This window comes from Coccinella septempunctata, chromosome 9, assembly GCF_907165205.1.
Source record: "Coccinella septempunctata chromosome 9, icCocSept1.1, whole genome shotgun sequence".
In the NCBI taxonomy this organism is placed as follows: domain Eukaryota; kingdom Metazoa; phylum Arthropoda; class Insecta; order Coleoptera; family Coccinellidae; genus Coccinella; species Coccinella septempunctata.
Genome location: NC_058197.1, coordinates 10414736 through 10433193, shown reverse-complemented (window position 1 = coordinate 10433193; position 18458 = coordinate 10414736). Strand labels below are relative to the sequence as shown.

At 37.8% G+C, this 18458-nt stretch overlaps 1 protein-coding gene across 2 annotated transcripts in view; it reads left to right on the top strand.

Annotated features, from left to right (window-relative positions):
• The window catches only part of LOC123320314 (unconventional myosin-XVIIIa), a 119958-nt gene that overhangs the window by 32297 nt on the left and 69203 nt on the right, over positions 1 to 18458 (top strand). The window contains exons 1-9 of one of the 2 annotated variants that reach the window (XM_044907611.1): positions 14481 to 15190; positions 15271 to 15459; positions 15519 to 15698; positions 16257 to 16610; positions 16678 to 16990; positions 17044 to 17317; positions 17501 to 17902; positions 17954 to 18142; positions 18201 to 18366. In XM_044907611.1, the coding sequence (XP_044763546.1) occupies positions 14522 to 15190; positions 15271 to 15459; positions 15519 to 15698; positions 16257 to 16610; positions 16678 to 16990; positions 17044 to 17317; positions 17501 to 17902; positions 17954 to 18142; positions 18201 to 18366 (2736 nt within the window). In that variant the 5' untranslated portion in view covers positions 14481 to 14521. Of the gene's footprint in view, positions 1 to 14480; positions 15191 to 15270; positions 15460 to 15518; positions 15699 to 16256; positions 16611 to 16677; positions 16991 to 17043; positions 17318 to 17500; positions 17903 to 17953; positions 18143 to 18200; positions 18367 to 18458 lie in introns of those variants that run through there. The other variant, XM_044907610.1, reaches the window with a different exon arrangement.

Sequence of the window (18458 nt, the reverse complement as noted above, 5' to 3'; positions counted from 1 at the left end):
TTTGAGTGAATTAATGCGAAAAGTTTACTACAGGATTTTCGATGAATGTCATCGTAGAATAAGTTCCAGAAAATTGATTGTTCTATTTTTCATTTGACTTGTCCTACACATAGTAAAAGTCGTAAGGTACCAATAAATACCTAATTATTATTATTATATCAATGTATTAAGATGATCAGCCACAAATACGCGCCAGTTGTCCTGTTAATTGTTTATTTATGTGAAATTTTTGTTCAAAGGTGAAGTTCATCTTGACTTGAAACTTGCTTCAATTCGTTTTACTTATATTGATGCAAGATGATTTTTGTTGAAGAATTTAACATTCTTATAATTATCTGTTAATTCCTTCGGGAAATACCCATTTCCAACCACTGCATCATATGCATTTCATCTTCGGGTTAATATTTTTGAAATCTACAACTGATGTAACGTATTCAAACTTTGGCCAAAGAAGATAACGAACATTAACTCTCCTCGAGCTGCATATTATGATATTATACTGATCTCTTGCATTTTCAATGCAAATAACTGGATTTGGTATGCCTTCAATAAGTTTGTATAAACTTCAATTATGTTCGTCACATATTTTCCGAAGAGATTCGACATTGTGATAAAATACGTAATAACAGAAACTTTTACGTAGAACGGGCAACATAGCGTTGATTTAAAACCCAAAAATGTTTTGACAAGCGTCAAAACCCCACATTTTCGTACTATACAGAGTGAAATGTGTCAAATTTCCACGGCCAACCGAGTGCTGAAATAAAAGTGAATGGAGTATATATGAAAAGCTGGCTCTCAACTTAGAATTCGAGAAAGATTTCAGTTTATGTAAGAACTAACGCCTATTCCCTACAACCAATTCCCAAGAAACCTTCTCGCGCGACATTTCCGCGCGATTTTTTTACCTGCATTCAATTTTTCGAGCCCACGTGGGTTTCCTAACGTGTCCTCGAAAAAAATTGCCCACGAAACGTGGGTCATTGCGACACGTCTCTTCCTACGCGAATTGGCGTGTGAACCGATAAAGAGCGGCGATGTTATCTCCCAAAAGTACCATCGGTGGTACCTGTTGAATGTTTTCCTTATTTGCGTGAAGTTCGACGGACGCCAAAGACGACCTCCGACCTTGATGACCGTTAAACAGACGTTAGTATGGCTCGGGTCCCGATACCGGTTAATTGGCTATGAAAAAATTCACATCTATTCAAAGATCGCTGAAAATGTTGTTTTAAACGACAACGTTTAAGGTAATTTATGAGGGTATTAGGACCCTGAAATACTTATAGAATAGAAACGACGAATACAGGGTGAACTTCTAAAAACGATGAGGTAACTGGTACAATGAACTTGTTTCGAAAAAATGCTCGTGCACGTCGATTTTTCATTATTATTTATTTCATTCAACTTCTGACATAAAATTCACAAATGTAACGTTAATTGGTTCGTAAAAAAAGGTTTGCGACCATTTTCAGATGAATATTATTGTGGATATTGAGCAACTGAACAGGCAAAAATGCAATTATTTACCTTAACGGGCTTGGGAAGAAACCTTAGCTAATCTCCAATGGTCTGGTAGTAGAAAGGGGACTCCAAAGGGTAGAGAAATATGGAACTAACCTTCCTCCCGCACAAGTTTCCTGGCACCTAGCTGATAGAGAAGACACAAGGCACCTCACTCAAGTTGCTCAATATCACTCTGGTTCACAATATAGATAATTTCACAATATTAAAGGTGTGATAACTGCTGCGATATATTAGAGGATTAGGTTTCCCAGCGTTTGGCGAAGATATTATTAGTGTTGTGTCGATATACTGACGAAGAGTTCTTTTTCCTGTCCGCAAAGTGTCGCTAGCGACTGGGACAGAAATCGCCTGACAAACCCGAGTCAGGCAACCCTAACATTCACGATCGGCAATCATTTCAATCCGTTACGAATTTTGTTTACGAAAGATAATGTAAATGATACCTCATTTGATAGGCCATTGGATTCTGCGTTTAGCATATTTGATTTTTTAACATTTATATTTAAATTTTGAACAGGGTGTTACGGCTTGTAACACTAAGGGTTGAAGTGATATAGTTGTTTTTGAGTCAAAAATCGACCTGGCGCAGCATTTTCTCGATGAAAAATCATTCCCTCTGTTATCTCGTCTGTTTCGTTTTTAAATATATTTAAATATTTTTAATATACCACCCTGTATATTGGCAAGAACTGCCATTTGAATTGAAAAGATACATATTACCTCGCACATTTCCTCAACACAATGAAGTTTTTGCTTCATATCAATTACACGCGTATCGTACATATCACGAAGCATAAGCAAGAAGGAGGAATGCTTATTGTTGTAGGTTATATTATCTCTGGTATCGTCGAAGTATAATGTCTACTAACATAAATGAGATGTGTGAGGTGTTCAGAAAGTTCATGAAACCCAACCTATAATGGAAAAATGGCACCCTCAAAATGCGAAGTTAGTGCCTACAATTTCAAAAATTCTCCATTTCTTTTTGCTTCCAATAGCACTTCGTTAGTAAGTATTTGTAAAGCCAACATGTCGTTCGTAACCTATAATAGGATATTGGCATTAATGCCACTAACCTATTCAATTTTAGGGTACACGGTACAAACAAAATATTCTGTGTTATAAATACCTAGTTATTAACGAAGTACCTACTATTGGAAAAAAACAAAACATGCAGAATTTTCGAAAATGTGGGTGCTAACTTCGCATTTACCATCATCCCATTATATGTTAGGTTAGCACCCAGCGGAATGCTTTCACTATTTTTTAGGTAAAAACGAAAATTTTGGTGTTACATATAGTTACTAACGAATGCAAAAATTAATAGTTGGGGAGCCGACGATGCTGAATCGGGATTTACTCGAGCGTCGTGGAGACCTAGTGGATTTTGAAGATTAGATGGCAGAAAGACAAAAAGTTTCTATGATTAATGCACTTTCAGCGGTGGGGAAAGCGTCTGAAGGGTCTCAAATATGTAAAAAAAAAATCGTCAGGTGTTCATACTCGAGCGTGTCAGATTAAGATACTCTATATGCCGTAAGTGTCTCTGATAATGAATTCATGCTTATGTGACAGGTTGCGCGGTGGGACTGGCCATACGGAAGAGTTGAAAATGGTAAAGTAAAATGTTTTTCCAGCGTGTCAGATTTTTGGAGGATATGTTTATTGGACCCAGAGGAAGCTACTTTTCAAGGAAGTGTCAATTTGGACGTGACGTAAGGTCACAGCGGTCCTTTGAAAATGTGAAAAAGAAATCGTTACTTGTACATACTCGAGCGTGTCAGATTTTCATACAGATGGTTAATCTCGGTGTTGTAGACGTGTTGGCTCATTAATCTGACACTAATCAGGGGGGGGGGGGTTAATCTGACACTTTGAAGATGATGAAAATGCTTTTTTTCGAATATTTCCCTGCCTGTACCTCAAATCGTTTTTGTATTCATTATGAAAGTTGTAGATAATAAAATTCTATGCAACTTTTGTCTGAAGCAATTTTTCATACTCTTGACCGTTCTGGAGTTAGAGGGCGATAAGGGCGAGGAGCTTAGCCACACATGCGAAAGGATAAGGTCAATGTAGAATCCCAGTCTAATTGACAATTGTCAAAATGACAAGGTATTTCTACGATGATAATTTCGAAATTAATCTCTTAGACCCGTTTGTACCAAACGCACTTAGTATTAAGTGTCCCTTAAAATGAACCCTTAACTTTAATTACGTTGCACCAACTGTTAAGTGACATTTAAATGGCTAAAGCTAGCCTTAAATTTAAGCGCTCCTGTTATGACCACTTAGGTATTTAAGGGCGGGATTCTAACCTAAAATAATTTGTTGAACTCATAAACTGGCTGCAGAACTGCTGTGGTTTTTCTAATAACGTCAAGTACCTTTTATTTGACAATCCATTTCATTATCAATAATAATGCTAATTCAGCAACAAAATGTTGTCACTCTTTGATAATAATATAATAGTTTACTTGACACTGACTCACTGACTGACAGTACAATAAAGTTAGGTTAATGAAATAACAACGATCATCGGCAACCGGCCAACCAATGAAAAGGCTTTATTGGACTAGAATGAAGTTGCACCAAAATAAAAAACTGAAATATCACTAGATATCAAAACTTAAGGGCCCCTTACTTAAGATTCTGTTAAGCCGCAGTCGTGCAACTGGCAATAAAATTAAGCGTCCATTAACTTTAAATTACCCTTAGTTAAGTACTCATTTTAAGGGGGATTGGTGCAAATGGGCCTGACTGAACCTTCGAATGTTATTTTCCAACGTGTGAATTTTCGCTTCACCATGTATCGTATAACACCTCGCATTAATCGCCATATATCTCTTAAACGTTTGAACGTAGAAAAAATTGCTTACGACAAAATTTGTAGAAAATGTTATGCTCTACGACTTTTATAATGAATGCGAAGAAGAGTTGAAGCCCAGGGGAGGAGATAATTTGAAAAAACTGATTTTTGTGACCTTTAATGCTTGAATCATTACCTTCAAAATAAGAAAAAACGCCACCGCGCTCGAGAATGTAGACGTGACGTTTTTTTTTTGCAACTTTGGCGCCCTCCCACACATTTTCGACACGCTTAAATTGTCAGATTAAGAGAATATATACTTTTCAACATGTATGTATGTACAATGATCGTTTTTTTTTCTACTATTCTGACAGGCTATCCTAGACAATTCGCCCTATATGCAGATCTTATTTTTGGTAGTGGTACTCTGCAGGGTCCAAGGTATCTCTCCTTATATCAATCTGACACGCTCGAGTAAATACCGTATTTCCCTCTTTGGCTCCCCAACTATAAACTTCATTTTCGAAAAGAAGGGTGCTCACTTCACTGTCGGGAGTAGAAGATGATAACTCTTTAGAGGTGATTTTCGTTGAAACGGTCTATTCGGACAGGTTCTAACTTCTTTGAAGAAAGGAACCACCTTTAACAACACCGTGAATGAATGCTAGCATAATATACAAGATAATTGACAAGTTACCTACGCTACTTCGAAGTCCCACATACATCTGACAAACAGATAAAGAGATAATTGTTCCACAGTTCGCGTTATCTTCAAGACCAACCTGTTGACATAATAGACGCTCGACCAAATACGGAAGATCGCTCTCGACGAGCTTCTCGAGAGTCCCTAATCAAATTAGCGTCCTCTGATTACAGTCACACCTATTTGGTGCATCTCGACGAGTCGTCATAATCAAGACAACAACAAGGCACGGTCGGTACCACCAGGTGCTCGTCTATCAGTACTCCGGCAGCTCGGAGAAGGTGTCGAGCGCTGTTATCTCACTGCCACGGTCCCGGTACCGAAGATACGGTAGTACCCGAAGCTATGGCTCGGCGCTAGTTGATTTTTTTTTGAATTGGTGTTGGTGCGGAGACCGGTGAAACACGGTGTGTCAGTTGAAATAGAATTTTCCCGGTGTTGTGTGATTTTCCAGTGGAAATTGGCGGCGTACTGATGGGTGTTGGGGTAGGAGGGAAAAATTGAGATTTGGTGATTTTCCTACTGTAATAATCGGAAGGAAACTGTTTTACGTAAGATGAATAGAATCAAAAACACGATGCAATTCATGGACTCAGTTGAAACCTCGGTTGAAACTCAAAGATATTTTTCAAAATTACTTATTGAATAACATGAATTCATAAGATGCTGCTTTTTCTAACGGATGAAACGGAAACTTAAAATGCACGAAATCAAACCCATAATTATTCACCCAGTATATCTATCGCAAACCTTGCTAAAAGTTAGAAAGATTCCTCCTCAAATAATAACAGAAGTGAGTATAGATGTTGAATCTGAAAGAAAGCTTCACGAAGAATGAAAAAATTCTAATATAACAACTCTTCAGCATTCTCCAATATAAATAATGATGTATATTTCCACCCTTGCCCCAAAAATTCATGGGGTCATGACCTTCCACAGCATTTTCATTTTTTTTTATCATACCTGCTTCAAAATCCTCCACTGTGAAGCGTAATACTGCAGAAACCGTGTTTTGAAGTTTGATATTTGGATCCTACATGCATCATTGACATCTGCCTTCTCACTGGACATACGAACGTGTTTATACAGGGTGGCCATTTGAAAACGAAACAGACGAGATTACAGACGAAATAAATTTTTTCGATAGAATTGCTCGGACAGGTCGATTTCTGTTTCGAGGGGGACAACTTAAGATATAGGTTACGGACGCATAGCGCTTCAACCCTTGCTACTACAACCCTTGCTACTACAACCCTCACCCCCAATTTTTGAATAGGGAAGATGGGGTGAGTGATACCTCATTTGAAAGGTATTTTTATACTGATTTCAGCACAGTGATTGTTTTTTCATTTTATGCATTAGTTCTCTAAATATTCTCAACTAATTATTTGAAAATGAAGTGGTGTTTTCATGGCACTTGTAGTGTTTTTTTGTGAAAAATCGACATTTTGAGCTTCAAAACAACCATGACTGTGGCTTCCTTTGAAGTCACAAGTTGATTGAAGAATTCTGCGGTTCTATTCGCACATTGATTGTTTGCAAAAAAAAGTGAAATTATATCCACCCGCTCTGCAATTGAATAAACCATGTCGAACAATGAATTAGAACACATACAAGTCTCGATTCAAAACTAAGAATAATTCACATGTCAAAGAACCAGTAAGCCAACTAAATGATCTGTTTTTCGAAAAAGATATGAATTCAATAATCAACAAAATGAAAACATTCTTGGAGCCAACTGAGAAAACACTTCATAATTCAGTCGGAAATCGTTTCACGAATTGGGACTGGAATATTTCTGTGGCATCATTAATGATTTGATTTTCTTACCTGGTAATCTGATTAGAGATATGTACGTATTTGGACTTTTTGGAGATTTCTATCGATCAAGTGTTACCGCATGTTATTGGGAATACTGCAAATTATATCGAAGATAATTTAGATTGAGTTTCAGCAAGATTGAGCTCCTTCGCAATACGCTTTGTTCGTTCGACATCTTGATTAAAGATTTCTATGTCAGTGGATTGGAGGAAGGAAGCCACAGTCATGGTTGTTTTGAAGCTCAAAATGTCGATTTTTCACAAAAAAACACTGCAAGTGCCATGAAAACACCACTTCATTTTCAAATACTTAGTTAAGAATATTTCGAGAACTACTGCATAAAATGAAAAAATAATTACTGTGCTGAAATCAGTATAAAAATACCTTTCAAATGAGGTATCACTCACCCCATCTTCCCTATTCAAAAATTGGGGGTGAGGGTTGTAGTAGCAAGGGTTGAAGCGCTATGCGTCCGTAACCTACATCTTAAGTTGTCCCCCTCGAAACAGAAATCGGCCTGTCCGAGCATTTCTATCGAAAAAATTTATTTCGTCTGTAATCTCGTCTGTTTCGTTTTCAAATGGCCACCCTGTATGTGGGCCACTTACAACGAAACAGCTGCTTTGTATATCGGCAGAACCAAATTATACAGAGTGAGTCTTTGACACGTACAAATATTGTAACAGTAGTTTCTTGAGGTCAAAAGAAGCATTCTTTTCCTATACCATTTTTTCCGATTTTGCCCTGACAAAAAGATATAGCCATTTTAAGTTTTCATGATCAGAGCTCTGCCACCACTGTAAAAACAAATTTTGCTTAATCTGTGACATTACACATGTATTAGGATATAAGGTCCTTTCGATTGCATAGAAAGTGTAGCACTTTTCTACACTCTAATAATTTACACTCGATTTTAGTATGTTTGCTGATTGGATTTACACCAGTGTAGTTAATCTACACCTAGTCAAAAGGAGGTGTAATATTAGTGTTCTGTGGTGTGAAATGCAAAATTTGCTATTGATGTCACGGACGTCACAATAATCTACTTCAAAATGGATACAACTAAATTTAAAATTTGCGATAAGTTCATCACTTTATAAGAGGATGAAAAAGTAACAAATCTTCTGAGAAACGTAACCACATTTCGAATTCGAATTATTAGTCTATGAGCGTGACAACCTAACGTCAGTGTTTTTTTCATTCGTTTGCAATTACACCGAAAATCAGCTGATTTAAAGTGCAGTGTAGATTACACTACACTGAGAAACAGACGAAAGGACCTAGAGTGAATAGTCCATTACGTTACACGCGTATGAGTACATTTAAAGTACCTACAACGTTGAAGGCATTCGCTACAAGTCATGCCCACAAATTTCTTTAGCAAGCTTTTAAGGCTCACTTATAGTCCCTTCACTTTCATGAAAGCAATCGGTTCGTCATGGAAATTTGCCACATTCCACACTGTATAGTTCAAAATTGTGGGGTTATGACGCTTGTCAGAGTTTTCGTAAATCCACATTTCATCTGGGAATACAAATCTTATAAATGAATTCTCAGTCATGTCCATGATTTAAATTTTCTGGTCTCCAATTTGTTATTTTTGACAAATCTTATATTTTCAACCAAACATTTATATTTTAAAAATTTTCGCAAAAAAGTAAGTTTGGCTGCAAATACATGCTCCTTTCACATGTTTGTTCGCCTTTTTGCATTCATAATCACCACATTTTCCTTTTGAAGTCGGAAAATTAGGTTTCGTTGGACCACACTGTATGTTGTTTTCTTCGAAGGAACGAAGTTTTTTTCAAAAAGAGTATTATCTAATCAGCAATGAAAGTAATTGTAGCTAGTGACACTAAATTTCATTGAAGGAGTATAAGCCATTTCATTTACGGCTTGTTTCAGAAGAGTTATGGTTATCTCGATTTGCTAAAAGATGTTAACAGACCAAAATATGAAAACAATGAAAATTTTCCAGGTTTTCGAGGAATCGAGAGAATATTTATCTACCCATATTTCGCGGATATTTCAACTAACAACCATCATTTGCTAGCGAACCAGACACAATGGGAAAGAGATTCTCTATCGTTGTTTAATCAGAGGACTCGAGAATTTGCAGGCATATTCATCGTACAGATTTTTTCCTATTGTTTCCTGAAACTCGCGATTAATTCCAATCAACCTACGGTGAATCACTAACAGGTAATATTCATTATGTATTATCAACGTTTAAGGAAGATTGGCCGACCACTCCGAGATTAAAAAAATTCAACGTTAATTCTCATTCAGTCGGCCATACGTCCTTGTATTTCCAACTTCATATCTTCCTTGGCGGAACTTCCTACACGCTTCTTCAACTAGGAACCTACGGGTTAATTGGTTTTAATTAGCCATTCGGTAGTTTAAATTAGACGTAGTGGAGAAATTCTGTAGACGCGATTGAATGCTTGTTGATTCGTCCTAAGTATTAATTTTCGAAAAAAATTAAGTTTTATTAACTTACTATTTGGTTATGAACTTGCTCCACAGAATATGGCTGTTGAATAGCTGTTTAGACTGCTCAAAAATTGAACAGGAGCGGCGTATATTTGCGTATCACATACACACAAAATATGATACTAATGACACTCTAGCTAGGGCTTAATAAAAAAAATTACAAGAAACTTTCAAATGAGATCAAAATCGTTTGAATTATACTAGTGGTTCAGCCACAATCGATAGCCAAATTTTTGTACTTTCGTCCTACTCAGTTTAAAAGAAGGTGAAATTGACTTGCCACGCCAATACATCTATTGTCATCGATGAATAATAGTTATTTTTTTTATAGAGTGCGGAAAGTGACGAAACTGCCGTTGCCAGAACGATGCCAATCCTGCCTTTTTCAGGCAGGAAAAAATGAAGTTTATAAAGACATTTAGAAAAAGCCCAGACCTCCGCAATACCTCCTATTTTCATGTAACCCAAAGCCACAACTGATAATAATAGTCAATAAAGCGTACAATGCAATGCGCCTGTCTATTGAGGTGTCAGCAACAAACAACTGAACGACATTTGGCTGCAACTGTTTGAGAAGTCCTTTCAAAAGTGAACTTCAAACTTATGCCACAGAAACAGCTGCAGAAAAGCACTCTCTATGGAAATACTAGCAGGTTGATCACTTATTCTCTTCAATACTTTGTAGATTCAATATTGAAGTATATAACAAATTCCTGCCAGATGCTCTCTTCTGAGTGAGAATAGCAAAAAAGTGCGGAAATTCCGAGGTTTCTTGGTCCCCAAAGGTTAAGCCCTGACATAAAGTTGTCGTTAACTTCACTTATTGATATTTGAGATGCACTCCGTCGTTTAAAACCATTTCCGGCAATTTTGAGGAAAAAATACCCTAATTTGCCTTGGCTATCAATACATAAACAAAAATTTTTTCATTCCCCTTTATATATTATTATTACATTCATGCCAACTTTAGTTTTGTAGCAGTGTAGGATATTGCATCTTATCAGCGAAGAATGGGTATATTGTCTTATTTGATGAAAGGAGCTCAATATTAGGATAGAATAATGAAAAAGCTCTAAATGATGTTTATTTTAGGCATTTTATAAGCAAATAGTATTCTTGCAAAATATAACTTCTTCTAAAATTTCTGTGTCACGTAATAGGCCGAAAGTAGTAAAATTTTTATATCCTATTAATGCTGCTACTTCTAACAATCATTTCACGGTTATGATCGAACGTTTTTTAGGGTGAATTGTAATCTTTCATACTCCGTGGAGAATGTTATGAATCATGAAATTTGTGTCTCAAAAAATATCCTCGTTTTTGGCGTTTCAATTTGCTGGAGGTAAAAAATCATACCTGATAGGTTATTATGTGGCAAAAAGTGACTGAATTTGGATGATTCTTGTTGCTGGGAAACAGTAGAAACTCCGAAAACTAGATTCAAAATGAACAAGAGCATTTATGAAATAATCAACCGATCAAAAAACCTAGCTATATGACTGTGATGATATACACGGTTAAATTGGGGATTTAAAGAGCTCTCAAATGATGCCATTTTATATGGGATCTCCAATTTGAAGAAAAAGGGAAAATTATGCATGTGGCAATACTGCTTTTGACCTCTCAGAAATGATCTGTTTATAAAACAGGCTCAACGTTAGATATGCCTATATGTTCTATAGGGTCGTTTTTCTGGAGAAAGTTGATAGCCATTGTATACAGATTGCGTAGAAAAATGTAATTATATTTGAAATCATGAGAAGTCTGAAACAACCTGTAGTCTTTCTCATTAACTCACGGACGGCATTCAAATGAAACCTGAGATCATTTCGCATCAATTGAAAAGCTCATTTCCTAGAAAATATCAACCCAACCTCGATCTGAATGATTTCCCCACGTCTGCCCACGGGCCTTCTCATTTGAATATCGAAAAATCAACGATTGTTCTTGTAACTATTCGTTGCATTATGACTCTACTCTCTTTCTCTCTCTCCACTTTAACGTAAAGGCGTGACATGTAAAATTAGCATATCACAATATAATAAGACGTATTCATAAATTCTCACTAAGTCGCTGTGTGTAATACCGAAACTACGGCGTTCTGGTCAAGGTTGATTTCTTCTATTTATAAGTGGATTTAGGAGATTCAAGCCTTGTTCAGTCTAATGATAGCGTAAAGCGCTTATTGGAATTCGAATTGTTCATGTACGCAGATGGTCTAAGGATGATTTGAAGGTTATCTTGGTTTCTACAGGTGTTGACTAGCGATTTTTTACGTATTTTCTACTATAAACCGACTCCATAGCGAAACAGAATTACATGAACATGAGTTATTCAACCACGATACGTGTTTGGCTGGCACAGTAGCATCTTCAGGTGCGTCAAGGTGAACTGAAATATTTGGTACCCAACGAAAGGATATAAAAACCATAAACAAGTAATTAACTCTAGTTTTTATTCATCTAGTGGCGGTTATGATTGATTCCAGGAGGTTCAGAGCAGGTTCAAATCTGAGGGCAAATATAAAAAGGAAAGATTACTATCAATGCTTTCGAAAAATAACAAATAAATTCATTATTGCTGAAACTGAAACAGTTGACCGAGAGTGTTTGGTATTATTGTCAGATAAACACTTGAAATCGATTGTGTAACAAATATGGGTGTATTTCAAAAAGTGTACGATTTTAAGTTAGTGGTATCCTTCTCAAAAACCGTCGAGATTATAGATTAAAGTCTCGAAGCCTTCGACGAACTGTTTCAATCGAAACCAAAACACGTTCAAAAGCAGCTATTGCATAATTCGACAAGTACCAAAAGGGTACACACAGCCAAAAAGCGATCTTGTGCAAGAGTGGTAGATCTTGGGCATCACTTCTCACATTAGGAGGACAAATACAAATATTTCAACACTAAATACTTGAGGTCAGGAATAACACTTTTTCACTTACCATTTTTTCCGAAACGGCGTGGTTTAAAAGATACAGGCTGTATTTTCAGTTTAATTTCACAAACGATTTCATCAAATGAAATGAATTTTGGAATATAATTTATCTTTTATTTGATGAATCTTCGAACACAAGATATCACCCACGTCTTCCAGTTTTCTCGTCATGGCCATTACGTACCATAAAAATACCAAAAATTCAAAGAACCCAACTCTTGAAAATTTGTTTGACGCTATCTAATGAATATTTGAACGTTTTGTACAATAAAAGTAATCCTCATATTTCCTCGTATAATGCACCATTTCGGAGTATTTGATTTTGAAAATTCAAAAATGATCTGTGAAATTTGAAAAATTTGGTACTTTAGCTGAATACAACTCTGTTTGTGTAGATTTAGCTAGTCCTTCTCAAGGTAATTTCGTATTTCCAAAGGTGGCAGAATGAGCTCATTATAAAAACTTAAAATGGCTATATCTTTTTATCAGAGCCGAATCGGAAAAAATTGTATAGGTATACTTCATTCACTTTTATTTTAGCAGTCGGTTGGCCATGGAAATTTGACACATTTCACTCTGTATAGTACGAAAATGTGGGGTTATGAAGCTTGTCAAAACATTTTTGGGTTTTAAATCAACGCTATGTTGCCCGTTCTACGTAAAACTTTCTGTTATTACGTATTTTATCACAATGTCGAATCTCTTCGGAAAATATGTGACGAACATAATTGAAGTTTATACAAACTGATAGAAGGCATACCAAATCCAGTTATTCGCATGGAAAATACAAGAGATCAGTATAATATCATAATATGCACTAGCTTGAGGAGAGTTAATGTTCGTTATCCTCTTGGGCTTACATCATTTGTAGATTTCAAAAATATTAACCCGAAGATGAAATGCATATATTGCAGTGGTTGGGAATGGGTATCTCCCGAAGGAATTAACAGATAATTACAAGAATGTTAAATTCTTCAACAAAAATCATCTTGCATCAATATACGTAAAAGGAATTGAAGGAAGTTTCAAGTTAAGATGCAACTTTACCGTTGAACAAAAATTTCACATGAATAAACAAGTAACAGGGCAACTTGCGCGTATTTGTGGCTATTCATCTTAATACATTGATGTAATAATAATAATTAGGTATTTATTAGTACCTTAAGACATTTACATTGTATAGGACAAGTCAAATGAAAAATAGAAAAATCCATTTTAGGGAACTTATTCTCCGATGACATTTATCGAAAATCCTGTAGTAAACTTTTCGCATAAATTCACTCAAACATAAAATTCCCAAATGCCACCACTTTTTTGGGTCTCCCAATAGAAGGAAATTCTTTGTCATCCTTTTTTTTTTTTTCTGATTGTGGAAATATCCAGTCGTTTAGATTCAGATGAAACATTATATAAATTCTCTTACATTGAATATGTTCGCTACCGTCTGACGTATTGTGGATTTTAAAATATCAGGGTATAACTATTTGAATGAGCGGACCTGAATTCTAAATAGCACTTCCTGAAACCCTGTCTCTTTTTTCAATCACTTTCGGCATTTTCGTAATAAAAATTGATATTAGTTGTGGCAACGGCGTTATGACATTAACGACATTTCATTAGTGCCAACCTTAATCCGTTTTAGTTACAAAAACTTGAGAAAATTATTTCAAGGCCAACCGACTGCTAAAATAAATTTGAATGAAGTATAGAAAGTGTTTTTTTTTTACCTCAAGAACCTACTGTTGTAATATCTGTACGAATCAAAGACTCACCCTGTATAAGTAAGTATTCATAAGGTACATCGGTGCCTCGCATCACATCATCTTCAGTAGAAATTTGGGTATATGAAGTGTAAATAAACTTCAGTTAAAATTTTGTGGAAATTCCGAAAATGTAAAAATATAAGTTTGGCTCTAGTTCCGGTATGACTTAAAATACCAATGAGACGGCAGTGTTTTAGTTGAATAGATGAACTCTTTATGATTATCCACAAATTTTCTGACGAAAACCCCATTTGGTTATCTCAATACTTTTAGTGGTCACTTTACGCGAAACACCCTGTATATTTCTCGATAGCAGTAGAAAATACTTTCATTCTCGATGAAAATCATTCATCACCGAATCTCCGTTTGATCTATACTCACCAACACCCAAAGTATCTCCGTCAATCCTCAATCTTACAGTTCATGAGTGCCAATTTGTACAATCACAAACTCTGATCGAAATGTTCGCATGTCCCAACATTTTCGAAAACTCGCTACGCGGAAGAGACGTCGTTCCAATCGAAACCAAAGATCCAAAGAACCACGCCGGTTGCAAGGGAAACTACCACGGTCAGGGAAATTACAACCCGAAGGAAAAAACCCAAAGCTCACCCTTCGTGAGGGGCGGTTCTCTCAGGGGCTCCAGGAAGAGCGACAAACCGAAAAGATCCGAACCACCGAAAATCGACAGTCTCCAGAAGAGCATCAACTCCGAAGGAGCCAGCGAGAGCGATTCCCTGGACTCGATCAAAAATTTCGACGCTGTTAGCGATGGAAAACTCAGATCCTGCAAAGACGCCTGCAGCAGGCTCTTCGCTAACCCTACCAAAGCGTCGGAGGCTAAAATGAGGCATCTGGACATCTTCGACGTCCAAGATGCCAGTTGGGAGAACGCCCTGAGAAAGACCAAACCTACCAAACCGGCGAGAAAGGAAGGAAACAACGAAAATTTCTCGAGATCTTTGAATGGATCCTTCAGGAGGAGCTTTCGTAGGAGCTTCGATTCAAAGGGTAAAGAGGTAGATTGGAAAAAGGTCGATTATATAGCGAGCATAAGGAAACACAGTGGGTTCTTTAAATCTCTAGATGAGAAGAATTGTTTCAAGTATTACTCGGAGGGCCAGCAGATGGTGAGAGAATTGAGCGGCGTTTTGTTAAATTTCCCATGTTTTCCTATGCTGTTTCCCTGTACTGATCAGATATTTTTTAGGCTAAGACGGAGGAGCATCTGCAGAAGGAGAAGCAATGGTTGGAGAAGGAGAAAGTATGGTTCATGCACAGGGGAGGCTTCACGCTTGCTACAAAAATTCAGAATGAGCATTTGGATTCCGGCAAAGTGAAAATCCACATAGACCAAACCGGCGAAAACCTGATTGTGGACGAAGATGATATTGAAATTGTGAGTTATTGCGATGTTATAAACGGTCAAGGTATCTAATAGGCCATTATATATTTCAGGCTAATCCACCTCAGTTCGACAGGGTGGAAGATCTCACTCACTTAAGACGCCTCAACGAGTCAAGTGTCCTCCATACTTTGAGGCAGAGGTTCGCCTTCAATTTGATCCACACCTACGCCAGCAATTCCACATTGATCGTGATCAATCCCATGGCACCATTGGCCATATATTCCGAGAAGGTGAGTAGATATACAAGACGCTTTACGGTGACTCTCTTTTTAATAGAATGTAGAAATTTTCAGAACAAACTTCATTCTTGACTTGTTGGCCATTGGGTGTCGCTAGAGTATTTCTATTCTGTGTAAAACTTGGCAGCATTCAATATAGTCACGTAGTTCCGTATCTGTTCTCGTCGAGGTGGAAGTTGTGTTGCTCTGGCGAAACCAAATGAGATCGAAACTATGGTCAGCATCTACTCTTCCTCGATGGGACTATTTTTCTTTCGGTCCTCAGTAATCGTGGTTAGCTAGTTCGATTCAGATCGTAACATTTGTGTCTATTTATATCGATATTTCATCTGAATATCATTATTTTATTGAACTCTTGCCTTTAAGTCTTTTAGACTGCTGTGGCTCACTTTAAATAGTTCTTCTATGAATGTTTCACTTCATGCTGTAAAAAAAACTACCTTGTTGAATCTACCAAAACATCTTCTACAAAATTATTCACAAAGTTCTAAAAACCTACCACAGTAGGGTTCCAATTAGATTTCATCTAACTTAAGGCTTTTCTCTTAGGTGGTGTCCCTTTTTAAGGGATGTAAAAGTGAAGATATGCCTCCACACATATATTCGATATCCCAATCATCCTACCATGGCATGGTTGCGACAAGGAGAGATCAGTCACTGCTCTTCTTGGGCAGGTCCGGCTCAGGGAAAACCACGAACTTCAGGCATGCCATCCAGTATCTAGTCACGTCTGCCGGGTCCTTGAACAAAGCGGTCACGGTAGAAAAATTGGCAGCCTTGTGGACGGTGCTGGAAAACTTCGGCAATTGTAAGACTGTGCTGAACTCCAATGCCACTAGATTCACGCAGATTTTCAGCCTTGACTACGACCAGAGCGGTGTTGTTACTTCGGCGAGCATACAGGTAAAGAAAAATGTTCATCTCATGGCCAATAAGTTCCTCTCAAAATGTGCATTTCCGAAATTCGCAGGTACTTCTGCTGGAGAAGAACCGAATCGTCAAGAAATTGGACAATGAGACAACGTTCCACATAATGCAGAGGATATTGTGTGGAGTCGAAGGTAGACTGCGCAAGGAGCTTCTTCTGGACAATGTTTCTGGTACTGAAACTAATCAATTCTTCACACCCCTCCAAAAACATGAAGAAAGACAAAGGGCCCAGACCGAATTCATAAAAGTCTGCTCTTCTATGAACATTCTGGGAATCACCGAGACCGAACAGAAGGCAATCTTCATGGTGTTGGCAGCGATATATCATTTGGGTTGCGCTGGAGCTGTAAAAGGTGAGAATACCTGGGTTAGTAATTTTCAAATTTGATAATTTCGATCTTCCTAGCCCCCAGCAACAATAGATATCAGTTCGCGAATCCGCAAGCAGCACACAGGGCTTGTACACTGCTCGGTACAAACGTGGAGGACCTCTCAAGGTTACTTTTCAGTACTACGTCAGGTGGAATGGTGACTCCAAATGCTCCAAGGGCTCCATTCAGGACTCCGTCGCCAATAGACAAAGGTTTCGATCGGGAAGCTGTCGGGATGGAAGCTATAGAAGGCCTAATTATTGGATTGTACTCCGAACTGTTCAGCTGCGTTGTTTATCTATTGAATAGGTAAGCATCTTGTTTTTTCTCAGCTGATTCAACTAGAAATACAGTCGAACGAGTCTAGCCAATGGTTCAACGATTCCTCGAGGTTATCCTTCGTACAACACTTGTTCACTATCTCCAGTTATTCTTTTAGTTTCTTTCTTTAGTTACTTTTAGTCATTAATGTTGGCATGTTGCAATTTGTAGGTCCCTATCAGCACCAACGCACTCTGTTACGTCCATACTCCTTGTCGACGCCCCTGGCTTCCAGAACCCAGCCTCCTGCGGACATCAGATAGGCGCCACATTCGACGATCTATGCCACAATTATCTGCAAGAAAGGTTGCAGCTGCTCTTCCACAACACCAATCTTGTCGCGCCCAAGGACAAGTATGTTCAGGAGAACATCGAAATCGATTTCGACACTAACGATAACGAGAGCCACGTGAACCCCCTGCCTCTGGTCAATCTACTGGACAAGACCGCTCAAAATAGCGTGGTGAGAACTTCTTACACCGACCTGCACGAGGCAGACAGACGGGGTTTGTTGTGGCTGTTGGACGAAGAAGGCATATACCCGGGATCCAGCGATGAATCCTTCATAGAAAGGTTTGTTCTGTGTTAATTGGTTCTATCGTTCTCTAATCTTGTTTCTTGCAGACTTTTCACCCATTATAGCGATAGAGATCATCAGTTGCTGCTGAGGAAGGCTCCGGGGAACAACCAGTTCATGCTTCATCATCTCCAAGGTACCAACCCCGTTCTTTATACCGTCAAGGGGTGGTTGAAGAGTAGTAGGGAGAATCCTATGGCTAGAGCCGCGATGGGTATACTGTTGGAGAGTTGCAAGTGAGTTTAAAGGTATGAATTTTGGGAGGAAACATATTCATACTTCTTTATGTTTCAGGGAAGATTTGAGCAAGCTCTTCGTGAATGTTAGAGGACTAGGGGGCTCTGGTATGAGTAGTTCTATGTTAGCAATCGATGGTTCGCAGTCTTTGAAGCGAGCTTCCAGTATGAGGAGGACTTTTGGTGGAAACGCCGCTATGAAGAGAAGGAGTGTATGTCTACAGGTATGGAAATTTTTTCAAAACAAGGTTAAGGTATTCTGAGAGAGAATAAATAGCTATTTCCTTCATAAAACTCGTCATCTCAGTATCCTCAC